Genomic DNA, 24,236 nt, shown 5'->3' on the forward strand with positions numbered 1-24,236 from the left:
TCAAACTCAACCCAAACTGACCCACGTACACCTACAACCAACAACCCATTTAATATTAAACCACCCCATTAATGTTAACTCTAATCCATCTAATTAATCCATATAAAACACTACTATAAGAAACAATTTACTAATAATTAAATAGAATAAGTTGAAATAATATAGATAGATAAAGTAGAGTGAATGTGAAATAAATTAAATAATATATTTGTTTTTTTACTCCTTCAAAAAAAATATTTGTTTTTTTATTATTAATCATTAGTTTGTTATTTGGATATATTAAAATAAGATGCGTCCAATAAATACAACCATATTCTTTAACATCAAAAAAATAAAGTTATGCAACGTTATTAGATTACGATATAGTTGTTTTTTTTTTTTTTTTACCAAAACGATATAGTTGTTTGATCGTGAAAATATTTTATGTAAAATTTTAGTTTCAACTCGAATCATCATATTTTTTCTGTGTTTATTTGAATACGTGTAACCCATTAGATCAATATGGAAAAATAAAATAAAAATAAGTTACTGAATTATAATGAAATGCAATTTTAATCTCTAAAATTGTAGCACAATGAGTCCGTTTGTTTGAGATATTTTTGAAAAAAAAAATCTACTTTTTTTTAAGAAAAAAAACTATTTTGTTAACTTAAAATCAATTTTTTTATTTATTTTTGTAGAGTTTGTTAAGATTTTAAAAAAATCTATTCTGTTAAATTAAGCCTCAAAAATGAAAAGCTATTTCAAGTGGTTTTTTCCAAAATCTACTATTTTTGTCTAAATACAAGAAACTAAAATGTAAGGGTGTGTTTATTTCAAGTTTACCAAATTTATTTCTAAGAATAACATTCCTTGGAATAAAAAGATGAGAATTTTATTCAAAGGTATTTAGAAAAAATATGTTTAGTTAACTAGGAATAATTGTTTATCATAACTTAAAAATAAAAATTATAATAACTAACTGCATATAAATTATAATATGGAGGAACATATTATAATATTCCTAGGAACCATAAAAATAAAAATTATAATAACTAACTACATATAAATTTATTCTCATCTCCATGGGAACTTTATTCCCACCATTTTCTTTGGGAAATTTTTATTATTCCCAGGAACATTTTATACCCGGGAATAAAATTTACTAAACTTTTAACAAATATAGACATATATACCTATCATTTTATTTCGAGGAATCAACAAATATAACTTGAAATAAACACACCCTAAGAGCTTCAAATTTTTTTAAAAAATATTTTTATGTTAGTAAACAAATAGAAATACCTTTAGATTTTTTTTTTTTTTAAATCTCTAGATTCTTTTAATCCAAAATATAAATATTTTTTTGTGGTGGCCTGAGTTTGAACCCTGAATGTTGCACTATCTATACCAACTGAGTTAAGTTCACGAACACAAACCTATTTTGTTTTTTTAAGCTGAAACAAACGCACCCAATATTTTTTTTAAAAAATAATATTATTGATTAATTTATCCCTTTTTCTTAACGTAAAAAAAAAAAAAAAAAAAAAACTACCAAGGCAAAGCGAAGCAAAAGGGAAAATGAAAAAAAGGGAGCCAAAAAATCGAGTTTCCCTCTCTCAAAACCCAAATCAAACAAATCACAACACCGAACACCATTTCCTCTCACAAAATCTCAATCTCCACCACCACACAATGAAGTTCAAAGCGTTCATGACAGAAACCGGCGTAAACCTACTCGAAAAACGCTTCATCCCATCCCTAGAAAAAACCTCAAAAACCTGCCACCTCTACTTCACAAAAACCCACACACTCTTCCTCCACAACCTCCTCAACGGCGACGGAATCCAATCCATTGCACAATTCACCAACCAACTCCTCTTCGACGATTTCAAAATCTCTTCTCAAAACGACGACCGCATCGCTTTCCTTATTGATCTCTCTCTTCTTCTTCGCGCTCTTCGTAGTACTGTTGCGGTTTGTTCTGATTATTCTGCTGTTGTTCCTAATCGTCTTCAGATTAAGCTTGTTAAGAAAGTTAATCAGAATTGTACTGTTGCGATGCCGTTTTTGACATTTGAAACGCGTGGTTTTAAATCTGCTGTTATTCAAGATATTCCTATTTCTAAACCTTTGTCTAGGGCTCAGGTTGTTGAACTTCAGAATGCGCTTGATATGGCTCAGGATATTCCTCAAACTCTTATTCAGGTAATCATCATGATTAAGTCATTGTTTTTTGGAGTTTGATTTTCAATTAGGTCTGATTTATGTTGTGTTTTGGTTTTGCAATGTTGATTTGAAATGTCATTACTGGAAATTAGCGGATTTGAAATTCACTATCTATTAAGCACTGGTACATATATTGACTCTGGATACGACATCGACATGTCGAAACCAGTGATAATTTGAGAAAATGATTTAATTGAATGTAGTCACATGTTTCTGCGTAGTATAGTGATATACGCCAGACACTAGAGTTCAATGGTGACTAATGTATGATATTCGTTGAAATTAGTGGATTTGAAATTTGCTATCAAATGCTATGAAACACCAACATAGACACCGTACATGACACAGACATTGGTAGAAAAACATTTAAGAAATTAATTAATTGAACAGTGTCGGTGTTGTTTCATTGTTGGACACCACAACATGCCATCCATCGCAAGTGTCAGTGCTATATAGTCTGATATAGTTTGATACGGACACCGGTGATAATTTGATAAAATGGAAATCATTAAATGGAATCTCAATCTCATGTATATGTGTCGTGTCGGTGTCCTATACTGACCTAATTATGAAGTGTTTGTGATACATAACTATAGAGTTCAATCAGGACAAATGTAGGATGTTTGGACACCACACATGCCCTAATTATGTGTTTGCTATCATGATAGAAAGTGTTTGAACTGATTTTGCCTCTATCTAATGCCATGAAGAAGCAGTGACATAGCCATGAAAGTTAGATATGATGTCAACATTGATATGTAGACACGAGTAATAATTTGAGAAAAGTGGTCATACGTAATTACACATGTCCCTATCGGTTGTTGAACACTGACATGTGTCGGTTACTCATAAACACCTTCAATTAGAAGCGTTGGAATTACATAGTTAAAATGTGATTTTGGGAATAGTAATTTACATCCAATTTTATTTTGAACTGAAAAATTTACATTCATTTTTGCATTAAAGTTGCTTTTAGAAAAATAATCATCAAAACTTCAATCAGTGTTGCTGAGTCTGAAACTCCAAGTTACTTAAAAAAGGAATAGAAATTGGAAGAATGTGATGTTTCGAGATATTTGTAGAAGAAAAGTAGTTGAAAGATTGAAGCACTACAAATAAACCGAGACAAAGAATATCGTGCCCCCTTGCAGATTCTTTTTAACATGCAATTCAACACTAACGGAAAGCCAAATATACTCCTCAACAAACTAGAGTAGCTAAAAGTAGAGTGAAATGATTATGGATTTGGTGAGATGGCTAAAGGTTTAACAACTACCTAAGGGATTTTAGGCTGAAAAAGTTGCTAGCTAGTAGTTAGTTTGTTTTTTGAGTGAGCATTGATTGCTTGTTAGATATTTTTTGGATATACCGAGTTAGCCACTAGTAGCAAATTGTTTCAGGTTGTTACAGTTAGCTATAGTTGTTAGTTTAATTATTCAGTTATTTTGCTCAGTTGATTTTCACTTCCAATACAGGTGCCTGATTTGAATCAGTTGCTTAACTTAGTGGACCGGATGAAACATGTGGGTGATGCAGTGAATGTGTCCATAAGTAAGTACGGGGATTTGACAGTGCAGGTCTCAACCACATTGATCAGCCTTGGAGCTGAGTTTCGAAAGCTGTTGGTGATCGGAGAGCAAGCAAATGCCCCGGCTGAGGATCAAAATCTCAGTGCTCAGACGCGGTCCTCAAGGTCAATTTTGAGAGGAGATGCTCAATCGGTGCAGGTGAGTGTGAAGCACTTTGCTAAGAGTCTGCAGTGTCACTTGGCCAAACCAGATTGTGCTTTCTATGGGATTGCTCCCCAGGGCAGTTGTTTGACAGTGATATTCCAATTCTTCATCCCCGGTACCCGTCAGACTGATAAATCAATCAGCTATCATTGCAGGCTTCCTATTCTTGATCCTGGTACTGGTTAAAATTCAACACTCTATCGACTGTGTAAATTCTGTTTGTGATGAGCTTTGCAGTTTATTTGGGGAAATGTCAAGTTAATAAACTAACTACTTGGCATGGTTTTAAATAGAAAATATCATATTGGTTTGATTTGCTGTACTTAAGGCCACATTTATGTTACATCAATATAACTTGTATGACTAAGCAAATGCTACGGTCACAAATTTAGACCATATTAGAATTGTTTTTTGGAGGTGATCGCGGTTTTTATCGAGTTCAAGTTTGGCATTCACATCTCATGTCATTTGTCGGCACCAGGCTTGTGTTAGTATCTTGTTATGTTTGTTGCTGGGTTGCAATTGGATTTAGTTGGCTGCACTGGTTTTTGTATGTCATTTAGCAGGTTCTTTGCATATAGTTTAGTCCTCCCTGAATGGATGCGTGGTCATAGGGTGATGGAGCAATTTCTGTGGACTTTTGGTTTTATTGCTATTGCTTCCCATGGGTCTGAGGCGTGCATTGTGGGTGGTGGGTTTTGGTTTTGTTAGTGCTTACTAGTTTGCAGACTAATGTTAGGTTAGGTGTAGTGAGGAATTGGGTACTACTGTATTCCTTTTTCTCTCTGATAGCCTACTTTGTTGTGCCTCTTAAGAAATTTGATTGCTATATAAATTTATCACCCCCTCATGTTAAAAGTAAACGGATTAGTTCAAAATGAAAACTAGCTTAGGCTGCCCTCCTCCTTCTGTGAATGTTAAAAGAAATGACAACAATATTTACTCTTGAGGTCTTGGTAGAACTCCTATCGGTCAAATAACTACATTGATCTTCTTCTTTTAATACACACATTTTTAAATGACCAAGAATAAAAAATTCAGGGATGGCATTTTTACTAAACCAACCTTAATAACTATCTGTGTGTTTCCCACAATCTTATGCAAATGAAGCTCCACCGATCTCCTTAGCTAACTTGTGCCCTTTGTTAGCACTCCAAAGCTCTGCAACATAGGCAGATGCAAAACCCATTGATTCAGAGAAACCATAAATTCAATGGCCATTAGCTCCATGAAGGACACCACAACCAATCATGATTAAGCCACGCCATCAATGTTAACTCTATCCTATATATAAAAACATTTAAAAAGTAAAAAGAAACAGTTTATAAATAATTTCATAAAATGAACTGAAATAAAATAAATTGAATAAATAAAGTAGAATGAATACGTCCCTGTCAATGTAGTTAGTTGGTAGGGATAATATATTGTTATATGCAAGAGCTGAAGTTCGAACTTCAAACACCTCATTTTTTTTGGTAGATAGACGAAATGGCAAAGCCATTATAAACTCACACACACAAGTGGAGGTACTGAGGTTCGAACCCCGGTCATGACATCCGGCCTAACAATTTCGGCATTTTTGCCAGTTGAGCTAGGACTTGTGGATAAAAAAAAAGTGAATTTATTCAAACACCTCATTTATTCACCTTAAAAAGTGAATTTTAACCACTATACCACTTGACAAAAAAAAAAAAAAGTAGAATGAATATGGTTTATGGGAACATGACTTAGTTGGTAGGTATATTGCGATATGCAATGGTCGGAACACCTCATTTATTCACCTTAAAAAGTGAATTTTAACCACTATACCACTTGACAAAAAAAAAGGTAGAATGAATACGGTTTCTGGGAACATGACTTAGTTGGTAGGTATATTGCGATATGCAATGGTCGGAGTTTGAAACTCAGAATCTCCATTTATTCACCTCAACAAAATATAAAATATAATATAGAATCTACGTGTATTTTTTTTTGGTTATAGAATCCACGTGTATTTTTTTTTTTGGTGGTGTTTGGGATTCGAACCCTGGACCTTGTATATATTATGCATTATCCTTACTAACTTAAGCTCACGGGACAATCCACTTGTGTATTTCTAGCCACTATACTCTTCACGAAAAAGTAAAATTATTAAATAGTAATTTTTTCACTAGTCATCAGCTTCTTGTTTGACCCCTATATATTTATACCATTATACGGTGACAATACAAAAGTAAATTATTATTAACTATTTTTTTATTGTATTATTTTTGTAGACAAAATTACACTCAACAACCCAATTTTTTTAAAAAAATAAATTTAAATTGAAATTGAAATATATGCATAAAATAAAATATTAAATCATAGTAAAATGCACTTTTAATCTCTAACATTTAGAATAATACCAAAAAATAAATAAATTTATTAATTTGTTTTTAAAAATATTATTATTATGTTAATTGTTATTATAGTTTTTTTTTATCTCCCAAACCCTCAAATTTATTAATTTGGGGTAAAGGGGTTCAATCCACATCATCTTCCTCCTGTTAAAAGGAAAAGAAAATGCGCGATATATGATTTGAAGTGAAATAATTGACGATTCCCCACTGACACAGAGCAAGATAATTGTAACTTTGCAGCATAAACCGATTAGGATTAGAGGAGAAAGCGATGGAAAATGAATCATCAGCTCCCAATTCGCATGATTCCATTTGCCCAATTTGCCTTGGACCCTTCATTCAACCTTCCTACCTCGATCACTGTTTACACCAATTTTGCTTCAATTGCATTTTACGCTGGATCAAAGTTGTGTCTTCCAAACGCCACCGTACTCCTCCACCTTCTTCTGTTAAATGCCCCCTTTGTAAGGTTTGCTTATTTCTCTCTATCTCTCATTACTCTTCATTCAACTTATTATAATTTAATTTCATTTATTTATCATACTAATCTCTATGATTATGCAGACGGATAATTTTTCTATCATACATGGAGTTGACGGAACTTCCTTTCAACGTCATTATATAAATACCAATCTTCAAGATGATTGGTTTGTTTCACTATCACTTACTTTTATTTTATAAACTATTTAGTTAGTACAAATTATTAGTATCATTTTATAATTTGCACTTATATTTGTCCTTGCAGTTTTATTTTGTCAAGAGCACACAGATATAGATTACAATGCTATTATACTCAACAAGGTTTTCTACCCTACCACCTTTCATTTAACTAATTTCTTACTGCTCTCTGCGTCATTTGATTTGTATGGAATATTTGGGGTTCCACTTTGGTGCCATAGTTGTGTGCCATTGGTGCCATTGGTGCCATCTCCACCACACACACACACATCACACACACATCCCCACACCCATCAACACACATCAACGGCCAGGATTGCATCAATGGCACCAATGGCACCCAAGCAATGTCATGGAAGTATTTTCCGAATATTTGATATACTTTTAAGTTTTAACTGTATGCTTTATTTTTACCTTTGTCTGAGTAGGTTGCGTGGAAGACATATTCAATGTATCACAATATTGGAAATCTCACAAGTATAATCAGCCAAACAACTGGCTTCAAACATGGTTGAGACGGGAAATTCAAGCTCTTACCCAGGTTAGTTAATTTGTCAGATTAGTGGCTTGTTAGTGTATTTGCTTTCATGTCAGTCTAAATTGTTTACATCCTAACCAGTTATATAGTATGTGGATTCATCCCATTATGTTGCATTTTCTTGGGTACTATTCTAATTATTAGTGATTGCATTTTTCCTTCATAACTAGTATCACCAATGCAGTCAAACACAAGATTTTAAGTAGGAGCGGTAGGCTGTTGAAAGATCGTAAACACGAGGGTCGTAACACGATTTGTAGGACAGGGTCGTAACACACATAAAAACTATAATACATGAACAAAATAACTTATAAGCAGCTCAAAAGACATAATCCATAGAAACAACTCCAATGGCCAGCCCAAATCGTTTGTTTTGTACGATCCTGGTAGAAAACTCTCGATCCTGACCTCAAAATCTGCAAAAGCGAACCTTTGTGAATCACTACCAAAACTAGTTTAGTGTAATCTGCCACTTTTTTTGTTGTTGTTGACGTTGTATAGTCAACAACTTTTCATTTGTCATTTGATTCATGACTTGAATCTTAAATTGTTGAGATTCGTATATGATATGTAAGCTTATAATTTAGCTATATCGCTTGTTTTTACGAACAAAATATCATATTTTTATTGGTAGTGTATCTTATAATTCATAATAAGATTTGATTCACAATATGGATCTCGAGTTGTTAATCATGAATACTACTTTTTCTCGACTCATACCTCATTTTGCTTAATCTTTAGGAGGAGGATGTTGACATCATTGTGCACCATATCTTTGGTGTGGTCAAAACATTATGGACAAGGTAAGTTTCTTCATGCATTTTAAGTTGATATAATAGTATACAATTGTTTGAATATGAAAAAGAATGATGTTCTTGTTGCTGTTAATTCTTAATCTCCATTAGAGAGCAGAAGTCTCACATAAAAGAACCTGAAAAGAAACAGGAGGAGTTCATGATGTCAGTCTCTGAAGCAGCCAGGCCTTTTCTGGGAGCAAGAACCGACAGATTTGTGTATGAGATTCAACTATTTCTTGCTTCAGGATTGAATATTGAAGCTTATGATGCGGTTTATATTCAACGATTAGGATGGAGCTCACCCGGGGAAAACACTGAAGTTTCTCAAAATGAATTGGTTGATCGCACTACTGTGATTCCATACCTGTACATATTTGATGATGACTCTGATGGAACTGAGTAGATTCCTGTTTGTTTTATTTTTCTCATTTGTTTGTTGTAATCCTCGAATGGCGTGGTAGTAAATTTTACATATACGAAAGAGCGATATAATGGGTTTGGATCCTCTCTAGTTATAGTACAGTTCCCCATCCAAGGACCAGAAGTTGTTTACATATACTTTTAATGGGTTGGTTATGTAGCAATAATTTTCACTTTCTTGATCTTATGGAGTTCCAAGTTCTAACAAACAATATTGCTGGAGGATTCATTTTCCGCTATTGAATATTTAAAGCCTGATTCTTTAAGCTTTTACCAGCTAGCTAACAATATTTGCTTAGAGGCTAACTTAGATTTTGGACTTATTTCAACTTCACAAAATTGGCTTATGAAATGAGAATTGTCTGAGCTTTACTAACTAACTATAGATAAGCCATATCTCTGTTGGAACGTTAAATGAATAAATTACATGTACAAAACGCAATAAAGAATGATATGTAAAAAAAAACTAAGTCTTTGGAAAATGAAAATAGTGTAAATGAGTAAAAAGTTAAAATGAATGCAATAAAGAATAATATGGAGAAAAAAAAACGCAATATCTTTGTTGGATACACAGCAGGACAAAACAATTGGAAGGTGACTGTGCCACTGACTTTTGGATTGGCCAATCAAAATTTGATGTTTGGCTATCCTCAAAACTCAATCACACGGGCAGTGAAACTTGTACCGAGAAGAGAAGCTCCTTAATCAATCATTGCAAGTTTGTAACCCACAAAACAAGGGAAGAGGCACTGCTGTTATCATCTGTGGGTGGTTGAAAACGTAATACAGTAGACATGGAAACAGCCTCAGAATATGGAGCATTCATGGAGAAATTTATTTTACCACCAACTTCTTCTTCCCCTGATCTTCCTCTGAATTCACTCACCTTTGCAGTCAAAGACATGTAAGTAAGCTGTATAACTTTCTTAAGATTCTCAGTATCAAAATTTTCCTGACCTCAAAGTTTACTCATATTTCATTAACTCATGTATTTGAATCCATGTATTTTGAACTCGATGGAAGTTTTTGTTTGCTTTTGTCAAACAGATTTGATGTGAAAGGGTATGTAGCTGGATTCGGGAATCCTGATTGGGCAAGGACTCATCAGGCTGCTACTTCTACTGCTCCAACAGTTTTGGCTGTCCTGAGTGCAGGTGCCACTTGTGTTGGTAAAACTGTCATGGATGAAATGGCTTACAGGTTTGGTTTTTTCTTTCTTTTTTTCTTTTTCTGTTGGTCAATTTTTTCACTCAGTCTAAAGAATGGTTGAATTTTATAATCTTTGAGCATTATTTTTCATTTTCTAAGGGACATCTTTTAACTCTAAATGACATTTAATGCAAAACAAATGATGATTTATGCTCACTGTCATACTTCTATAAATTGTGACTTTCTTGTCTAAATCAAGTTGGAAGTTGTACAACTAATTCTGACTGAAGAAGTAGGTTATGTTATAAGGACAGGCTCTTCTAAATGTATTTGTTTCTGAATAATGCCACTAAAAGGTGTATCTAATCTTTAAATTTCTAAGTTAAAACTATGATTACCTTTAAATCTAATCACAAGGGTGGATACATCTATACTTGCTCATTTTACTTATAAGCTTATCTGTAGGTATTTTTTATTAGGTAAAATATGAACCGAAGAGTAGTTGTATCTTTTGGCGTTGGGCATGTGCATATGTTAAAAATGTTACTTCTGTTAATTGTATAACACGGTACTCTGCTCTGGCAGTATAAACGGAGAAAATATACACTATGGCACGCCTAGAAATCCTTGTGCAGAAGACCGAGTACCTGGAGGATCTTCTAGTGGCTCTGCTGTTGCAGTTGGTGCAAAGCTTGTGGATTTCTCTCTAGGTCAGCAATTCATCCATTTCATTAGTTGTTTTGAGCACCACTCAGTTAATAATCGGAAGTATTATGTTTTTCCTTTAAATGTAGGATACTCTTCTGCTCCGTGGGATTAATAATCTTTAGTTTTTGTTAAAATCATAGGGACTGATACAGGAGGAAGTGTAAGAGTTCCTGCATCATATTGTGGGATTTTAGGATTTCGTCCTTCTCATGGCAGAATCTCCAAATCAGGAGTTGTTCCAATGGCACAGAGTTTTGATACTGTTGGTAATAATCCACAATTTTGGTGGCTCTATTAAATCTCTTTTTTTGGGTGAATTCGTTGTTCTAGAGGTATGGAGAATAACGGTCACACAGTAACATTGACAGCTATATAATAGTACTTTTCATATATTTTATTTTAAAACATAGAAGAATTGTTCCTAATGACATCAATTTAGATATTCTCTTGATGAATTTAAAAGTTAGTTTCTGTTTCTCTTAAATGTATGTATTTTTCCTTCGAAAATGTAGCCTCACAAGTTGTTGAGCCCTTGTTCTCTAAATTGATATTCTTATTCTCATATTCAATCTAGGATGGTTTGCTAGGGATCCAAAGATTTTAAGTGCAGTTGGACATGTACTTTTGCAATCGCCACCCATCACACCCATTAGACCTACTCAGATTATCATTGCAGAGGATTGTTTTCAGCTTTCAAGTGTTCCTTTCAATGTAGTTTCACAAATTGTCATCAAAGCAATACAGAAGTTGTATGGAGGTAAATGCTTGATCATATGTTTATTTTATTAATATCAATTCAGTGTAATTATATGATATTTATAAAACAAAATTTGAATGTTTCATCTCCATAATGATGTTTGATATGTATTTGGAACAATTTATTTTACTGCTAATTTTCGTTGCTGTATACACTACTGCAGATGGTGTATTAAGGCATGAAATCCTTGGTGAATACGTGAAGGCCAAAGTTCCGGGTTTGAAGCATTTCATGAGTGAAGAGAAAACAGACGAAGTATACAACATTCCATCACTGGCTGCACTTTCAAGTGCCATGCGATTGCTTCAGAGGTATAGCTCACTGCTCCATCCCTACTTCAGCAAAGATGACTTTTATTCTTCTAGTGATTGTTGATGTTTCCTTTAGTTTAAGTCCTTGATTTTTTACTATCTGTGACATAGGTATGAATTTAAGAATAACCATGGTGAATGGATCAATGCAGTCAAACCTGATTTAGGTCCGGGAATTTCGGAACGCGTATCAGATGCCATACGCACAACAGAGGAGAATATTGATATCTGTCATTCTATAATAAGGGAGTTGCGTGATGCTCTTACTTCTCTTCTTGGGGTATTTTTCTCTCTCACACACACCTTAATCATGCAAAGAAGCAGATTTTTTGAATCCTCAAGACATACTGATAAACAACAGATTTAACAAGATGTAACATATCATTGCTCTTGATACAAATTCACTTCTTAGTCTTCAATCTCACTTTTGGTGTATATATTTGAGTCTCTTTCAGTTTACACATTTATTTCAAGAAGTCTATTCATTTGTCAAATTAAAAATCACACCATACCTTTTGTTTTTGGTATCTAGCACATAAGCTTGTTTGTAACAATACACTTCTACATATGAAGATTGTAGGTTCACACAAAGAATCTCCTTTATGCAACCATTTTCACGATAAAAATTAGGGTTAATTATGTTTCTAGTCCCTATAAAATAGCGACCTTGTAAGTTTAGTCCCTACTTAATTTTAATAGTATTTTTAGTCCCTATAAAAAAAATTTACTTATAATTTTAGTCCCTGCTAAAACAAAGTTTGATTAATTATCCTTAAACTCTTAAATTTTTGAACGATTTTTTTGAGACAAGATTAGAACACTATGAAAGGTTCGTTTACTAAAATTTAGAATTTTCTGACATGAAATGAATTAAATATGAATTTTTTAAAACGACAAAAATTAAAGATAAAAAGTAATAAAATCTGGATGTAGAAATCAAGTTTTGCGATAATTTTTTGCGGACGAACTTTTAGTAATGTTCTAAACATGTCTGCAAAAAATTGTTCAAAAATTTAAGAATTTAAGCATAAATTAAACAAATTTGAATTGAGTAGGGACTAATACTCAGTGCAGAAAAACAAAATTAGGGACTAAAAATGCTATTAAAATTAAGTAGGGACTAAACTTACAAGATCGCTATTTTATAGGGACTAGAAACATAATTAACCCTAAAAATTATAGTAGGATTGTCATCAGTAAGTTAGTCATAGTATACCTTCTTCAAAAAGTTATCTTCATACTACTTATGAAGAATTTGAAACAACCATTCTTTGTCTTCAACTCATTCTTACAGTTTATGTGAAAATTTCAGGATTTTGGCGTTCTCATGATCCCCACAGTTCCAGGTCCTCCACCTAAACTACAAACAAACTCATCAGACTTGGAAATTTTTCGCGCTAGGGCTTTTAGCCTTCTGTCAATTGTTGGAGTTTCTGGATTTTGTCAGGTTGTTCCTATGCGTGTTTGTGAAACACTTAGACTCCTATTTCTTCATTATTTAAGTATGACCTTTTTTTCTCAACACTTTGCAGGTAAGCATACCATTAGGGATGCATAATGATCTCCCTGCATCAGTTTCTCTGGTGGCCAGGAATGGTGCAGATGAATTCTTGCTTCACCTTGTGGAGAGTATTTATGGTAACATTGAAAAATAGGAACCAGCAAAGCTGACAAGATGATTAAATTACTTTTTTTATTACTGCAAGGGAAGTAATTGTAAGCAAATTTTTATACTCAAATTGAAGTGAAGAAGTTTTTTGAAGTCTGGAAAACATTTGAGCAAAAGACATCTTTTAGTCACTCATTTTTTGTGTGCATGTTTGACCAATCAATTTTGTGACTTCTTAATGTGAGTGTCAAGAATTGCATAGCCAAATTATAGAAGGATGAGAGAGAGAGAGTAAAATATGATTGGATGAAGATGAATATATGACATGTCTTGATATGAACAAGAGGTGTCAGCTCAATGATTTATAACTTAATTTTATAAGTTCAAGAAACAGAGTTTGAATCCCATTTGATGACATTAATTTTATAAGTTCAAGAAACAGAGTTTGAATCCCATTTGATGACATCAGAGATAATCGAACCTGAGACTTTGAAGAGAAGCACACTCGCAGGTCTCAAGTCGATACCACTGAGTCAACCCAAGTGGGTTAAGATGTAACATATGTTAACCTTGTATATATTCCACGACAAGAGTCAATTCAACAAGTTTTTTGATCTTAATACATGATGATCTGCATATACTTTTACATACATTTCTCCAAAAATACATATTATAGGTTTCTACATTAAACACATACTCCTCCCAAACCCCATCTCTAGCAGCTCAGAGGGGCTAAGAGAGTTACACATTTTGTACCATAATACACTACTACTCTACTGTTGTTTCTCCACTCATATAATAATATCACTGAGTCTTCAACCATTCACCACGGTTCCACCTGAAAAACATATTAATCTTAATCAGTAAACTTCTCCAATTAATTAATGTAAACATCAGAAGCAAGAATTTAAGCATGTTAATTACCATTGGGGTGAAGGACTTGTCCAGTAAAATAAGAGGAACATTGGTTGGAGGCAAGAAAGACATAGGATGGAGCAACCTCAATAGGCTGACCAGCTCTTTTCATAGGCACTTGACCACCAAATTGAGCAGTTTCTTCCTCCTTAAAAGATGCTGGTATTAATGGTGTCCATATGGGCCCAGGTGCCACTCCATTGACCCTTATACCCTTGCTTACCAGCTGAAGTGATAGTCCCCTTGTAAAAGCCACAATTGCACCTTTGGTAGATGTATAGTCTAATAGCTTTGCATTTCCTTTGTATGCATTCACTGATGTTGTGTTTATAATGCTGCTCCCTTCCTTCATGTGCTTCAGTGCATGCCTGCACATATATGGTACAATTATATATACTTGATGTTTACCGATGAATAAGCAACGTCGTAGATACTATGGATTAATCGAATATAACCACATGTGTTGGACACGTAACATAACTTTTATCAGAAGTGTCAGTGCTACAGAGGTACTGACCTTGTCATGAAGAAATATGAGAAGATATTTGTTCTGAACACCCTCTCTAGCCTTGACTCATCAATCTCCTCAACTGATGAGCACTCATATTGCTCAGCAGCATTGTTAACAAGAATATCAATATGGCCATAAGCATTAACAATCTCATCAACCACTCTCTTGCAATTCTCATCAAAACCCAAATCAGCTGCTACAGCCATTGGATCCTTAGCATCAGCACTCTTTGCATTCCTTATCATTTCTAGTGTGTCCTTAGCATCCTTGTCTTCATCACCCTTTACATATGTAAATGCAACCGTAGCACCTTCTAAGGAAAATAAATTGCATACTGCTCGTCCAATTCCAGAGTCACCTCCTGTTATTACAGCTACCTTACCCTGAAGTTTAACACAAGAAAAATAACATGTATAAACAAATTAATTAATCGTTTGTGTACATGTATTTATGCATAAACTATTTTTGTAAAAAATATAAGAAATAATTTGATACAGGTTATTTTTCTAAGTTATTATGGATTTTTTTTATTAGAAGTTGTCCCGGACATATCATAAGTTTCTTATATAAACACTCTCAAATAATTTTAACTCAAATAAATCAATCCAAATATTGTAAATAATAGATAAATAAATCAACATCAACCCAATGGTGATACTCAAACTTACTATTAAAATAGGTCTATGAACCTTGTCATATATATTAAATCAAACAAATAACTGTTTTGATACTCAAAATTATAAGCATCAAATATAAAATCCTCAAATTGAAAAAGAAATATTTTAAATTAAGAATGATTTTCACATTTTGTAAACAAGATGACTCAATTGTATAATTTTTTTAATTTGGAACAAAATGGTGATTCAATATAACTATATGAATTGGTTGGTATGGAAAAAAAGGTGACAAATGAAGGTGAATATATATACTTGAAGTTTGTTTGATGGCTTGTAGTCAGGGCAAGTAAATTGAGGCAGCGGATCCATAACATGTTCCTTCCCAGGCTGTGTCTCTTGCTTTTGTGGGGGGAATTTCTGTTCACCTGAAGCCATTCTTACAAACAAGTTTTTTGGTGAAGATATTGAGGGGATTTTCTGAGTTGATGGAAAAATTGGAAGAAATTGAGTCTTGTTTTTGGGAGGCAAATTACACAAAGTGGAAATGGTTATTAGTGATCTTGATGATGAACAAAGTGTGCGGTTAAACGTATACTGCGTAGTGAGACACTTGAACATATTGCACGTGTAGCATAGTACTTAATTAGTTATGACATGCAAATCAAAGAAGTTCTTATAAGGATATGAATATGCCACGTGGTAGACATTGGCAAAGAGGTGTTGACGTGTCGTGTGGTTCGCATGTAAAGTGGACTATATACATGTGTGTAGAAACAAAGGTTTGGTCTTGGGTGCATAATTCAACTTTTTTAGGGTATATTTCAATTTTTTGTAGTTGATAAATACATCTTTATAGATATTATCAGTGCAATGATAATTCTTATGCTATCTTTTGCCGGTCCAAATATATAGTTTATATGGACTACACAAATAGGACATATTAACCGAAAATGTGTCCCTCCGAAAAAATGAAAATGTGGCATTATATTGATCTCACGTCAATGCTACGTGATTGGGATCAACTTAATTCTTCTTGAGGGCTAATTTGTCAATAATTGCCTAAAAATTTGATGATTATTGTCGTTGCACAATTACAATTATTGACAAATTTACCCATAACATTTTAAAAATGTTATAGGCTAAATTAGTCTTTAGTAAGTTGATATAGGACAAACTATATTTGTCATGTCACAACCTCTAATGACATAAGTTAGAAGAAGAACCATTTTGAATGAACACATTTTCATAAATGTGTTAATTTGTCAATTTTAAAAGATTGAGGTGGGTATATAATATAGATGTAAGTTAAGTTAGTTCTCACAAGATTTAGCTTAAATAGGTTTTAATTGCTAAAAATTTGAAGACTTTCTCTAATCTTTTGCCTGTTATATGTTAGAGTCATTGTTACAAGAAAGAGGAATGTGAATTTTTACTTCCAAAAATTGACTTCAGTCATATTGGAATTTCATCATATATGTTTACTAAATGAAATAATTTTAAAATGCATGATCCTTATCTGTCGGCACCGGATTTCCTAGGAGCAAGAATAATATTAGCATAAAAGCCCCTCTAGGCTCTAGTTACAAGCAAAGTATCCATAAAGTGAAGAGTATCTCCCTCTAATGAGAAAGCATAATTTAAGATCAAGGAAAGAGTACTCCCTCCCACCACACCTTTACTTAATTACTATATTTCTCAATACTTCTCCGTATGAATAATTTATAACTTCACTAAAATATATTTTGCTGAGTTCATCATTTTATTCTTTTTCCATTCTCCACACCAAAGTTTTTTTTCCACCACTGGGTTATATATATATAATGTGTGATGATTGTCTTTCACATTCATGTATGATCATATTGTAGTTGCATATATAGGCCCTTATTGAGAGGGTATTCTTCACTCCAGTCCAACAAGTTCTATTAATTTTACCCCATTTTGTATTCTACTACCATGTCCTCCTTCAAACATGGTCTTGGTCTCTACCTTCTTCTACTTGTCTTTTACCACAACCTCCTTACAAGTCCGGTGACTTGTGCCTGCGGAGGTAATACACTACAGTGTCATGCTTGTTTAATTAATTACTAGTTTAGTCCTTTAAATTTACAAAATAGCAATTTAATCTCTTAAATTAAACAATGTTGGTCAATATAATCTTTTTTTTTTTTTTAATTTAACACCGCAATTTTAAAAGTTATATTATGCGCTTGTCGTCATGCAGTAGAAGATTGATCAAATCAATGTTAATATTTTTCATTAGTATTAATGAATGTTCACTAAAGAGATATATATCGATGGAACGACTAAATTGATAAGGTTTCTTAATTTAAGGAACTTTTACTATTTGGTAAATTTGATGTGCTAAATTGATAGATGTTTGTAATTTCTAGGACAAAAATTTCATTTACCAAAAAATAAACTAGCTTATATACATTCTAAATATAATGTCTAATACCTCTCCAAAAAAATAATATAAACTCTAATATGTGTGTATTTTCTATCTATTTTCCATGCAGAGAAGGAGAAGGATCTACTTCATGACATCAACACTTACAGAAAAGTTCTAAACCTTCCTGTCCTAGAGAAAACCGACAAGTCGTCATGTTTAGCTAACAAAATTGCAAATGATCTAGAACATAAACACTGTGCAGAATTTCATAACTATTACCCTAATATACCTGGTAAAAACCCGACAATTCCTAACTTCGAAAAGAGTGTTGGGAAGTGTAAGATCAACATCAATACCACAAAAGATGGGGTCATTATGCCAATGTGTGTGCCTAAATTGGACCAAGATGATTTGTTTTCTAATTATACTAAAAATAGTCACTTTACAAAGTATTTAAATAATTCAAAGTATATTATAGCAGGGGTTGGTTCTGAAGATGATTGGATGGTTCTTATTATTAGCACTAACACAACTTCTGGAAATTTTTCTTCTGCTAATTCTTTGCTTGTTGGAGCTTGGAAGGGTCAATGGTTGTTGATGACTACATTATTCCTGAGTGTGTTTGTTTTTATGTTCAACTAAATTTATTGTTCTTTTGTGTTTTGTTTCTTGTGTGCTACATTTGATGGAATTTTCTTTTGATTCACATATATTTCTTTGTTATTGGGACACGATTTTTCTTTTTTGTATTTCATTGTATATTGGATTTGGAGTGTTCTTTATTATTATTTTTTTGGGCAAGGATTTGTCAATTTATACCATTTTGTAAATCTGTTGATTCATATCTGCTATCGCAAATATCAATGTACTTGTAAGGGGTCGTAAAATATTGAGATCAGGATTTGCTTGTTAATATTTGAAAATTATAAATTGTAATCCCATGGTTGATGATATAAGTATATCTGAGAATTTTTTAATTTACATCTAGGTGAAATATATTTTGTCAAAAAATCTTAGTGAAATGCATGTGATCAGGAGATTATGACTTCACTTCAACCAAACACATTAGGATTGTTTGATCTTGATTGAACAGTTCAATTTTTATATTCAAATTTGAGATTAACTAAAAATTACCTGTCTAGATTTGTCGACTACAGTCAAACTTCACTAATACAAATCCCATCTGAACACAAATCGAATTGTTATTGTTTCAGTTTCTTGTCCCTAGTTACTTCTCTCATACTAATTGTCATTTATGTAGCAAATGTCAAATGAAATAGGTGAGGGTTTTATTTTTTCACTTTTAATCCTGTCTATCTATATTATTCTTAAACTGTTATTGTAGCTCGCTATGTATTACTCCCTCCGTTTCAAAATGAGTGTCGCTTTAGCCAAAAAAAATTGTTTCAAAATGAGTGTCGCTTTGAGTTTCCAATGCAATAATAAGTTTTTCTTTTCAATTATACCCTCCAATTAATACTCTGCACACTACTTCCAAAGTATTACTTTTAAAACTAACCAATAGTTAATAAGGATAATTTGGTAAAATAACCATCCTCTTTCTCTTAATCGTTGCATTTCTTAATATGTGTGTAAACACCTAAAACGACACTCATTTTGAAACGGAGGGAGTAATAAAGATGGACGAATTAATAAAATCAATCAATATTTAAAAGTTTTTTTAGCAAGTTTAAAATCTAGGGTCATGCTAACTTGTACCTTTAGGATACATGTTAAGAATTCAAATATTTATTATGAAAAATTAATTCTTAACTTGTTGAGAAATAAATAGACACAATTTCCAATACATAATTTCTATTTTTGATATCTTAACATGTGTCTTAAGGACACAAATTAAGATTTCCCCAAAAACTAATATAGATTTTTTTTTTTAAAATCGCACATTCAGTATCTTAAAAGTTTAAAGTTATATTTTCAATATAAAAAATGTTTTTTTTCTTTCTAAAACTCGGTATCCGATAAAAAAGCATGTGAATTTCGGTGACTTAGGTTTTATCATATTGATGAAAGTTTTAGTGTTTAGCCATAGATCACTAGATACAAATTATAGCATATCATCAGTAACAAAGAAGGAACAGGAAATTGTGTACCTTTGAATTAGGTTGATGAAGGATAAACGTAGACAACTCCGACAACTATGAGAGGGATAACTACCCTCATTCCGTCTAGCTCTAGGTTTTCACCATGACATTCAGCATAATTAACCGTCTGATGGGATGACGAATAAATAGCTAAACGGCTGAGGGCAGGGACCTCTCATTGGGCTTATCTAAATGGTCCAACCCATCACGGTCCATTTAGTAACAATAGCCCAATCACTCAAATTCATCAACTAATTAATGTTTAACACAATAGACCATAATTTATAATATAATATTAACTTATAATAATTGATTATTGTCAATCCATAATTGATTAATTAAATAATTAATCCAACAGTATCCCACTTGGATGACAATACTCAATTACTAAAAGAATTCAAAATTTCACTTGTCATAAAGAATTTGGTCAAAGCACTAATAAATCAAAAGAGAAGTGAGCTTTAATGCTGCAGAAATTGAATCCGATAGGAAAACAAATCATACATATCAAAGATTCATTTTTCTAACAAATGATGATTTTATAGTGACACGTTTGAATTAAAAAGAATGTGTCACTAAAGAATAGCCCAAGCATTTTAAAAAATGCTATAACAAACTCCCACTAACCCAAAATAACATAGACTTGATCAAATCATTATGAGTTACAATACTCATATATATAAGTCTGTGGTTAGTGGTTCTGCCAATGAGTTTTCAATATTACAGAAGTCCTATATCCACATAGGTATAAGAATAATAATTACTTATAGGGATAGCCTATTAAGAGAATGTAATTACATTTAATCAAAATCGATAAATGTTCTTTGACATTCAATTAATCTGAGTTTTAGAAAAAATGTGACTATGAAAAACCATAAAGAAATAGGAAATTCAAGAATCTCCAAAATGGATTAACATAGACACTTAGATTAAAGAAAAATAAGATGTGGATTAATGTGGTCACTAAAATATCAATACTGAACGAACATTTATGATTACGTTAGATTATAAGTACTACAAGAACACAATATCATACTCAATAGGAGTATTGATATTATAAATTGTACTTATTCAACAATTAATACTCTGTACTTATTATACATTGTGCTCAGTTTTTTTCTTACTTAGTGACTAACGTATTTTTTATTCTTTTTTTTTTCTTTGTCAAAAAGAATAAAAAATACAACTTGGAATTAGAACTCATTAAAATAGTAAAATATATAACTTGTTTCTAATGTTTGGAAATTAAGCTGAAGCTATTAAACGTTTAGTTGCATTTTTTTTTTTGACAAAAACAAAACGATATTCATTCATTCAAATCGATAGAGTACATCAAATACAAACATCGCTAAAAACTTAAAGGGTGAATCTGCGAACAAACTCACAACACCCAAATTAATAGCATAAAACGGCAAAATGCCTTCCAAAAATATGATAAAACCTAAGTCACTGAAATTCACATGCTTCCGAATCTGCAACGTTGACGCCCAAATCATTTGTTGAATTTGTAATTGACTGATGCCGATCTTTCAATTGGAACTAAACGAACACCGCGACAAGACGCGAAATCAAACGCCACACAAGACGACGAACCACACAACGCCGCACTTAGACGACGAAATCACAAAAAAAACACAAAAGAAGAAACTTGATCTATGTGAAAACCACTTATTTAGATTGAAAGAAAAGAGAAAAAAGATGTAGAGGGGGTGATTCTAGGTCAAAAAATGATCTAAAACCACCCCTCAACGATGAATGAAGGGGAAAGAAAGTTTAGAGAGAAGTTGGAGTTTCTCTCACTAGAAAGGTTAGAACCGAATAGTTTGAAAGAGAGGCAAGGTTGTGATCGTTTAGTTGCATTTTGTTTCTTGTTTGATAAAATTTTAAAAGAGGAAAGCAAATATTCAGAAAGCTTTGATCCTCCACATGATCGGAATATGACGGGTCGGTCGGATTTTGCTTAAATTAATAAGGTATACAATGGATCATTTACAATGTTGGTCTACGTTAGACATTTTAATAAGTTAAAATTAACATAATATGTCCAAACAAAACAGATGTTTTATTAATGAGGGGACCAAAACAAAACTCCAAAATTATTTAGAGGATCAAATATGCAATTTAGTATTTTTTTTAGGCTAAAATATGGTTTTGGTCCCTGCAAATATGCCTCGTTTTGGTTTTAGTCTCTGGTAAAAAAAAAATTTGTTTTTGGTCCCTACAAAATTTTTTGTTTTTTAAAATAGTCTCTGACCCCATTTTTGTGATGATTTGCATACATGACACATGATGACTGAACCCATTTTGTAGTTTTTGGTCCCTGCAAAATATTTTGTTTTTTTAAAAAGGTCCCTGCAAAAATTTTTGTTTTTGAAAATAGTCCCTCCAGGGACTATTTTCAAAAACAAAATTTTTTGCAAGGACCAAAAACAAATTTTTTTTTACCAGGGACTAAAACCAAAACGAGACATATTTGCAGGGACTAAAACCATATTTTAGCATTTTTTTTACACAGTCATCCAATTAAATTGTATTATAGCCACATTCAGCATGGTTTTTGCTAAATTTCCTCTCTCCCCTTACAGTTGTTTTTTCAGCGTTCTTCTGTTACTCACAAAGCATCCCACTTCTCCAACCTTCTCCACTTCATTGTTTTTCAACCCTTCCCGTTTCTATGTTCTCAATAATTCCCTGGTATAACATAGTTTCTGCACTTTTTTTACACAAAAAGTTTAACAATCTGGTGCTGCATTGCATCTACGTTGAAATTTTTGTTGAAATGTGAGATCTAGAGGGAGAATGTGGGATGAGGCAGCTTCCAAGTATTATTTTAATTTAATAATATAATAATTATAACATGGCAAAATGGATAAATTTGATTGGTTGGCTGTGTAAAGCATGCATTACACTATCAGGCACATGCATCATGTGCACTCTTCATGATCAATGTGTAAATAGATAATTGAGTAACTTCCTTGTTTCTTTTTAGACTCTATTAAATAAATTACTTTTTTTGTTGCAGATAATTGCATTCTATTCACTAATTCAACCATGTCCTCCTTCAAACATGGTCTTGGTCTCTACCTTATTCTACTTGTCTTTTCCCACAGCCTGCTTACAAGTCCAGTTGCCAATGCATGGTTTGGCCGCCGAGGTAATACAAATTTATTCATGTCATGTTGCATCTGATTTGCTATTACATCTGGTTTATACCGTCAAACTTATTGAATTTATTTTAAAGATAACTTAGTCTAATGTACTTAGCATTGATGGAAAGTTTACAAGTGATTGAATGGTTGATTTTTTCTTTACAAAAGAAAAAATTAGTTTGTTTTTAGAAAATATTATTTTTTTGTTACTTTTCTTATATGAAATGCCTCAATTTAATTTTAGGTTTCTGGTGGATACCTTGGTGGGGATGGGGGGATAAGGAGAATGATCTACTTCATGACATCAACATTTACAGAAAAGTTCACAACCTCCCTATCTTTGAGGAAAGCTACGATGCATCTTGTTTAGCCTTCAAATTTGCATATGATCTAAAAGACAAACATTGTGAAGACTTTCATGATTTTCATCCTAGCAGAAACCCCAACATTCCAAATTTCCAAAAGAGTGTTTGGAAATGTGACATCACCATGAACACCACAAAAGATTGGGTCCTTATGCCAGTTTGTGTGCCTGGATTGCATGAAGATGATTTGTTTTCTAATTACACTAGACATAGTCACTTTACCCGGTATTTGAATAATTCCAAGTATACAACAGCAGCGGTTGGTTTTGGTGGTGATTGGAATGTTCTTATAATTAGCACCAAAACAACTTTCGTAGATACCAACACAACTTCCGTAGATTTTTCTTCTGCTAGTTATTTGTTTGATGGTGCTTTGAAGGGTCATTGGCTAGTGATGATGGCTACATTCTTGAGTGTGTTTGTTTTTCTATTCAACTAAACTAATTGTTATTTTCTGTTATATTTCTTGTATGCTTCATTTGGTGGAATTTTCTTTTCCTTTTTATTCACTTATGTTTTTTGATATTGGGACAAGTTTTTAGTTGCATTTTTTTTTATATTAAATTTGGAGTGTTCTATTATTTTGTCAAGTTGTTGATTTAGGATTTGTTGTCGCAAATAGCAATATGCTTGTAATGGATCATGAATATTGAGATTGAAATTTGACTATATCATATGCTCTTGTTAAGTGAATGACTCACATTACTACATGCTTTAAAAATTCAAATTCGACTAATGGTACGACTAAGTTTTCGATTTTATTAACCCACTTGAGTTGGCTTGATGGTGTCGGTTGGGACCTTGGGGTGTGCTCCGCTTAAGGTCTCAGGTTTGATTCTCACCCCAGTGCCAATTTCAATGGGCTAGTTTAGCTTCTTCAATTTTTTTAATCAAAAAACGTT

At 32.7% G+C, this 24,236-nt stretch overlaps 6 protein-coding genes and 1 long non-coding RNA gene across 8 annotated transcripts; 5 read left to right on the forward strand and 2 right to left on the reverse strand.

Annotated features, from left to right (window-relative positions):
* The first annotated feature begins 1,543 nt into the window (after window positions 1-1,543).
* On the forward strand, window positions 1,544-4,403 carry LOC146957216 (Hus1-like protein). The gene is made up of 2 exons (XM_085741179.1): window positions 1,544-2,187; window positions 3,684-4,403. The coding sequence occupies exons 1-2, from the start codon at window positions 1,561-1,563 to the stop codon at window positions 4,125-4,127; spliced, it is 1,071 nt and encodes a 356-aa protein (XP_085597305.1). The 5' UTR covers window positions 1,544-1,560; the 3' UTR covers window positions 4,128-4,403.
* Window positions 4,404-6,415: 2,012 nt separating this feature from the next.
* Window positions 6,416-8,974, forward strand: LOC146957217 (RING/U-box superfamily protein). Of its 2 annotated transcripts, none has more exons than XM_085741183.1 (6): window positions 6,416-6,783; window positions 6,884-6,966; window positions 7,065-7,120; window positions 7,426-7,538; window positions 8,277-8,338; window positions 8,441-8,974. In XM_085741183.1, exons 1-6 carry the CDS (start codon window positions 6,598-6,600, stop codon window positions 8,733-8,735), a joined length of 795 nt encoding a protein of 264 aa, XP_085597309.1. In that variant the 5' UTR covers window positions 6,416-6,597; the 3' UTR covers window positions 8,736-8,974. The 2 variants fall into 2 exon arrangements, with proteins under 2 accessions (XP_085597309.1, XP_085597308.1); XM_085741182.1 differs by having other exon boundaries at window positions 6,438-6,788.
* Window positions 8,975-9,433: 459 nt separating this feature from the next.
* AMI1 (amidase 1) lies at window positions 9,434-13,462 on the forward strand. Its single transcript, XM_085741180.1, has 9 exons — window positions 9,434-9,656; window positions 9,800-9,952; window positions 10,487-10,611; window positions 10,750-10,875; window positions 11,184-11,366; window positions 11,530-11,677; window positions 11,789-11,957; window positions 12,990-13,124; window positions 13,210-13,462. Exons 1-9 carry the CDS (start codon window positions 9,547-9,549, stop codon window positions 13,330-13,332), a joined length of 1,272 nt encoding a protein of 423 aa, XP_085597306.1. The 5' UTR covers window positions 9,434-9,546; the 3' UTR covers window positions 13,333-13,462.
* A 126-nt stretch (window positions 13,463-13,588) lies between these two features.
* On the reverse strand, window positions 13,589-13,844 carry LOC146957219 (uncharacterized). The gene is made up of 2 exons (XR_015024985.1): window positions 13,703-13,844; window positions 13,589-13,654 (listed from the first exon to the last, which is right to left on the reverse strand). It is a non-coding gene; the product is annotated as an uncharacterized LOC146957219 (long non-coding RNA).
* A 2-nt stretch (window positions 13,845-13,846) lies between these two features.
* LOC146957220 (glucose and ribitol dehydrogenase-like) lies at window positions 13,847-15,978 on the reverse strand. The gene is made up of 4 exons (XM_085741181.1): window positions 15,642-15,978; window positions 14,719-15,095; window positions 14,211-14,569; window positions 13,847-14,124 (listed from the first exon to the last, which is right to left on the reverse strand). The coding sequence occupies exons 1-4, from the start codon at window positions 15,945-15,947 to the stop codon at window positions 14,102-14,104; spliced, it is 1,065 nt and encodes a 354-aa protein (XP_085597307.1). The 5' UTR covers window positions 15,948-15,978; the 3' UTR covers window positions 13,847-14,101.
* Window positions 15,979-17,141: 1,163 nt separating this feature from the next.
* On the forward strand, window positions 17,142-18,641 carry LOC146957221 (putative GPI-anchored protein At3g06035). Its single transcript, XM_085741184.1, has 2 exons — window positions 17,142-17,376; window positions 17,846-18,641. The coding sequence occupies exons 1-2, from the start codon at window positions 17,283-17,285 to the stop codon at window positions 18,358-18,360; spliced, it is 609 nt and encodes a 202-aa protein (XP_085597310.1). The 5' UTR covers window positions 17,142-17,282; the 3' UTR covers window positions 18,361-18,641.
* A 3,760-nt stretch (window positions 18,642-22,401) lies between these two features.
* LOC146957222 (putative GPI-anchored protein At3g06035) lies at window positions 22,402-24,022 on the forward strand. Its single transcript, XM_085724447.1, has 3 exons — window positions 22,402-22,514; window positions 22,843-22,974; window positions 23,214-24,022. The coding sequence occupies exons 2-3, from the start codon at window positions 22,872-22,874 to the stop codon at window positions 23,771-23,773; spliced, it is 663 nt and encodes a 220-aa protein (XP_085580573.1). The 5' UTR covers window positions 22,402-22,514; window positions 22,843-22,871; the 3' UTR covers window positions 23,774-24,022.
* Window positions 24,023-24,236: the final 214 nt, after the last annotated feature.

The sequence above is a fragment of the Medicago sativa genome, chromosome 1 (genome assembly GCF_051527215.1).
Source record: "Medicago sativa cultivar Bolivia chromosome 1, Bolivia_mono, whole genome shotgun sequence".
In the NCBI taxonomy this organism is placed as follows: domain Eukaryota; kingdom Viridiplantae; phylum Streptophyta; class Magnoliopsida; order Fabales; family Fabaceae; genus Medicago; species Medicago sativa.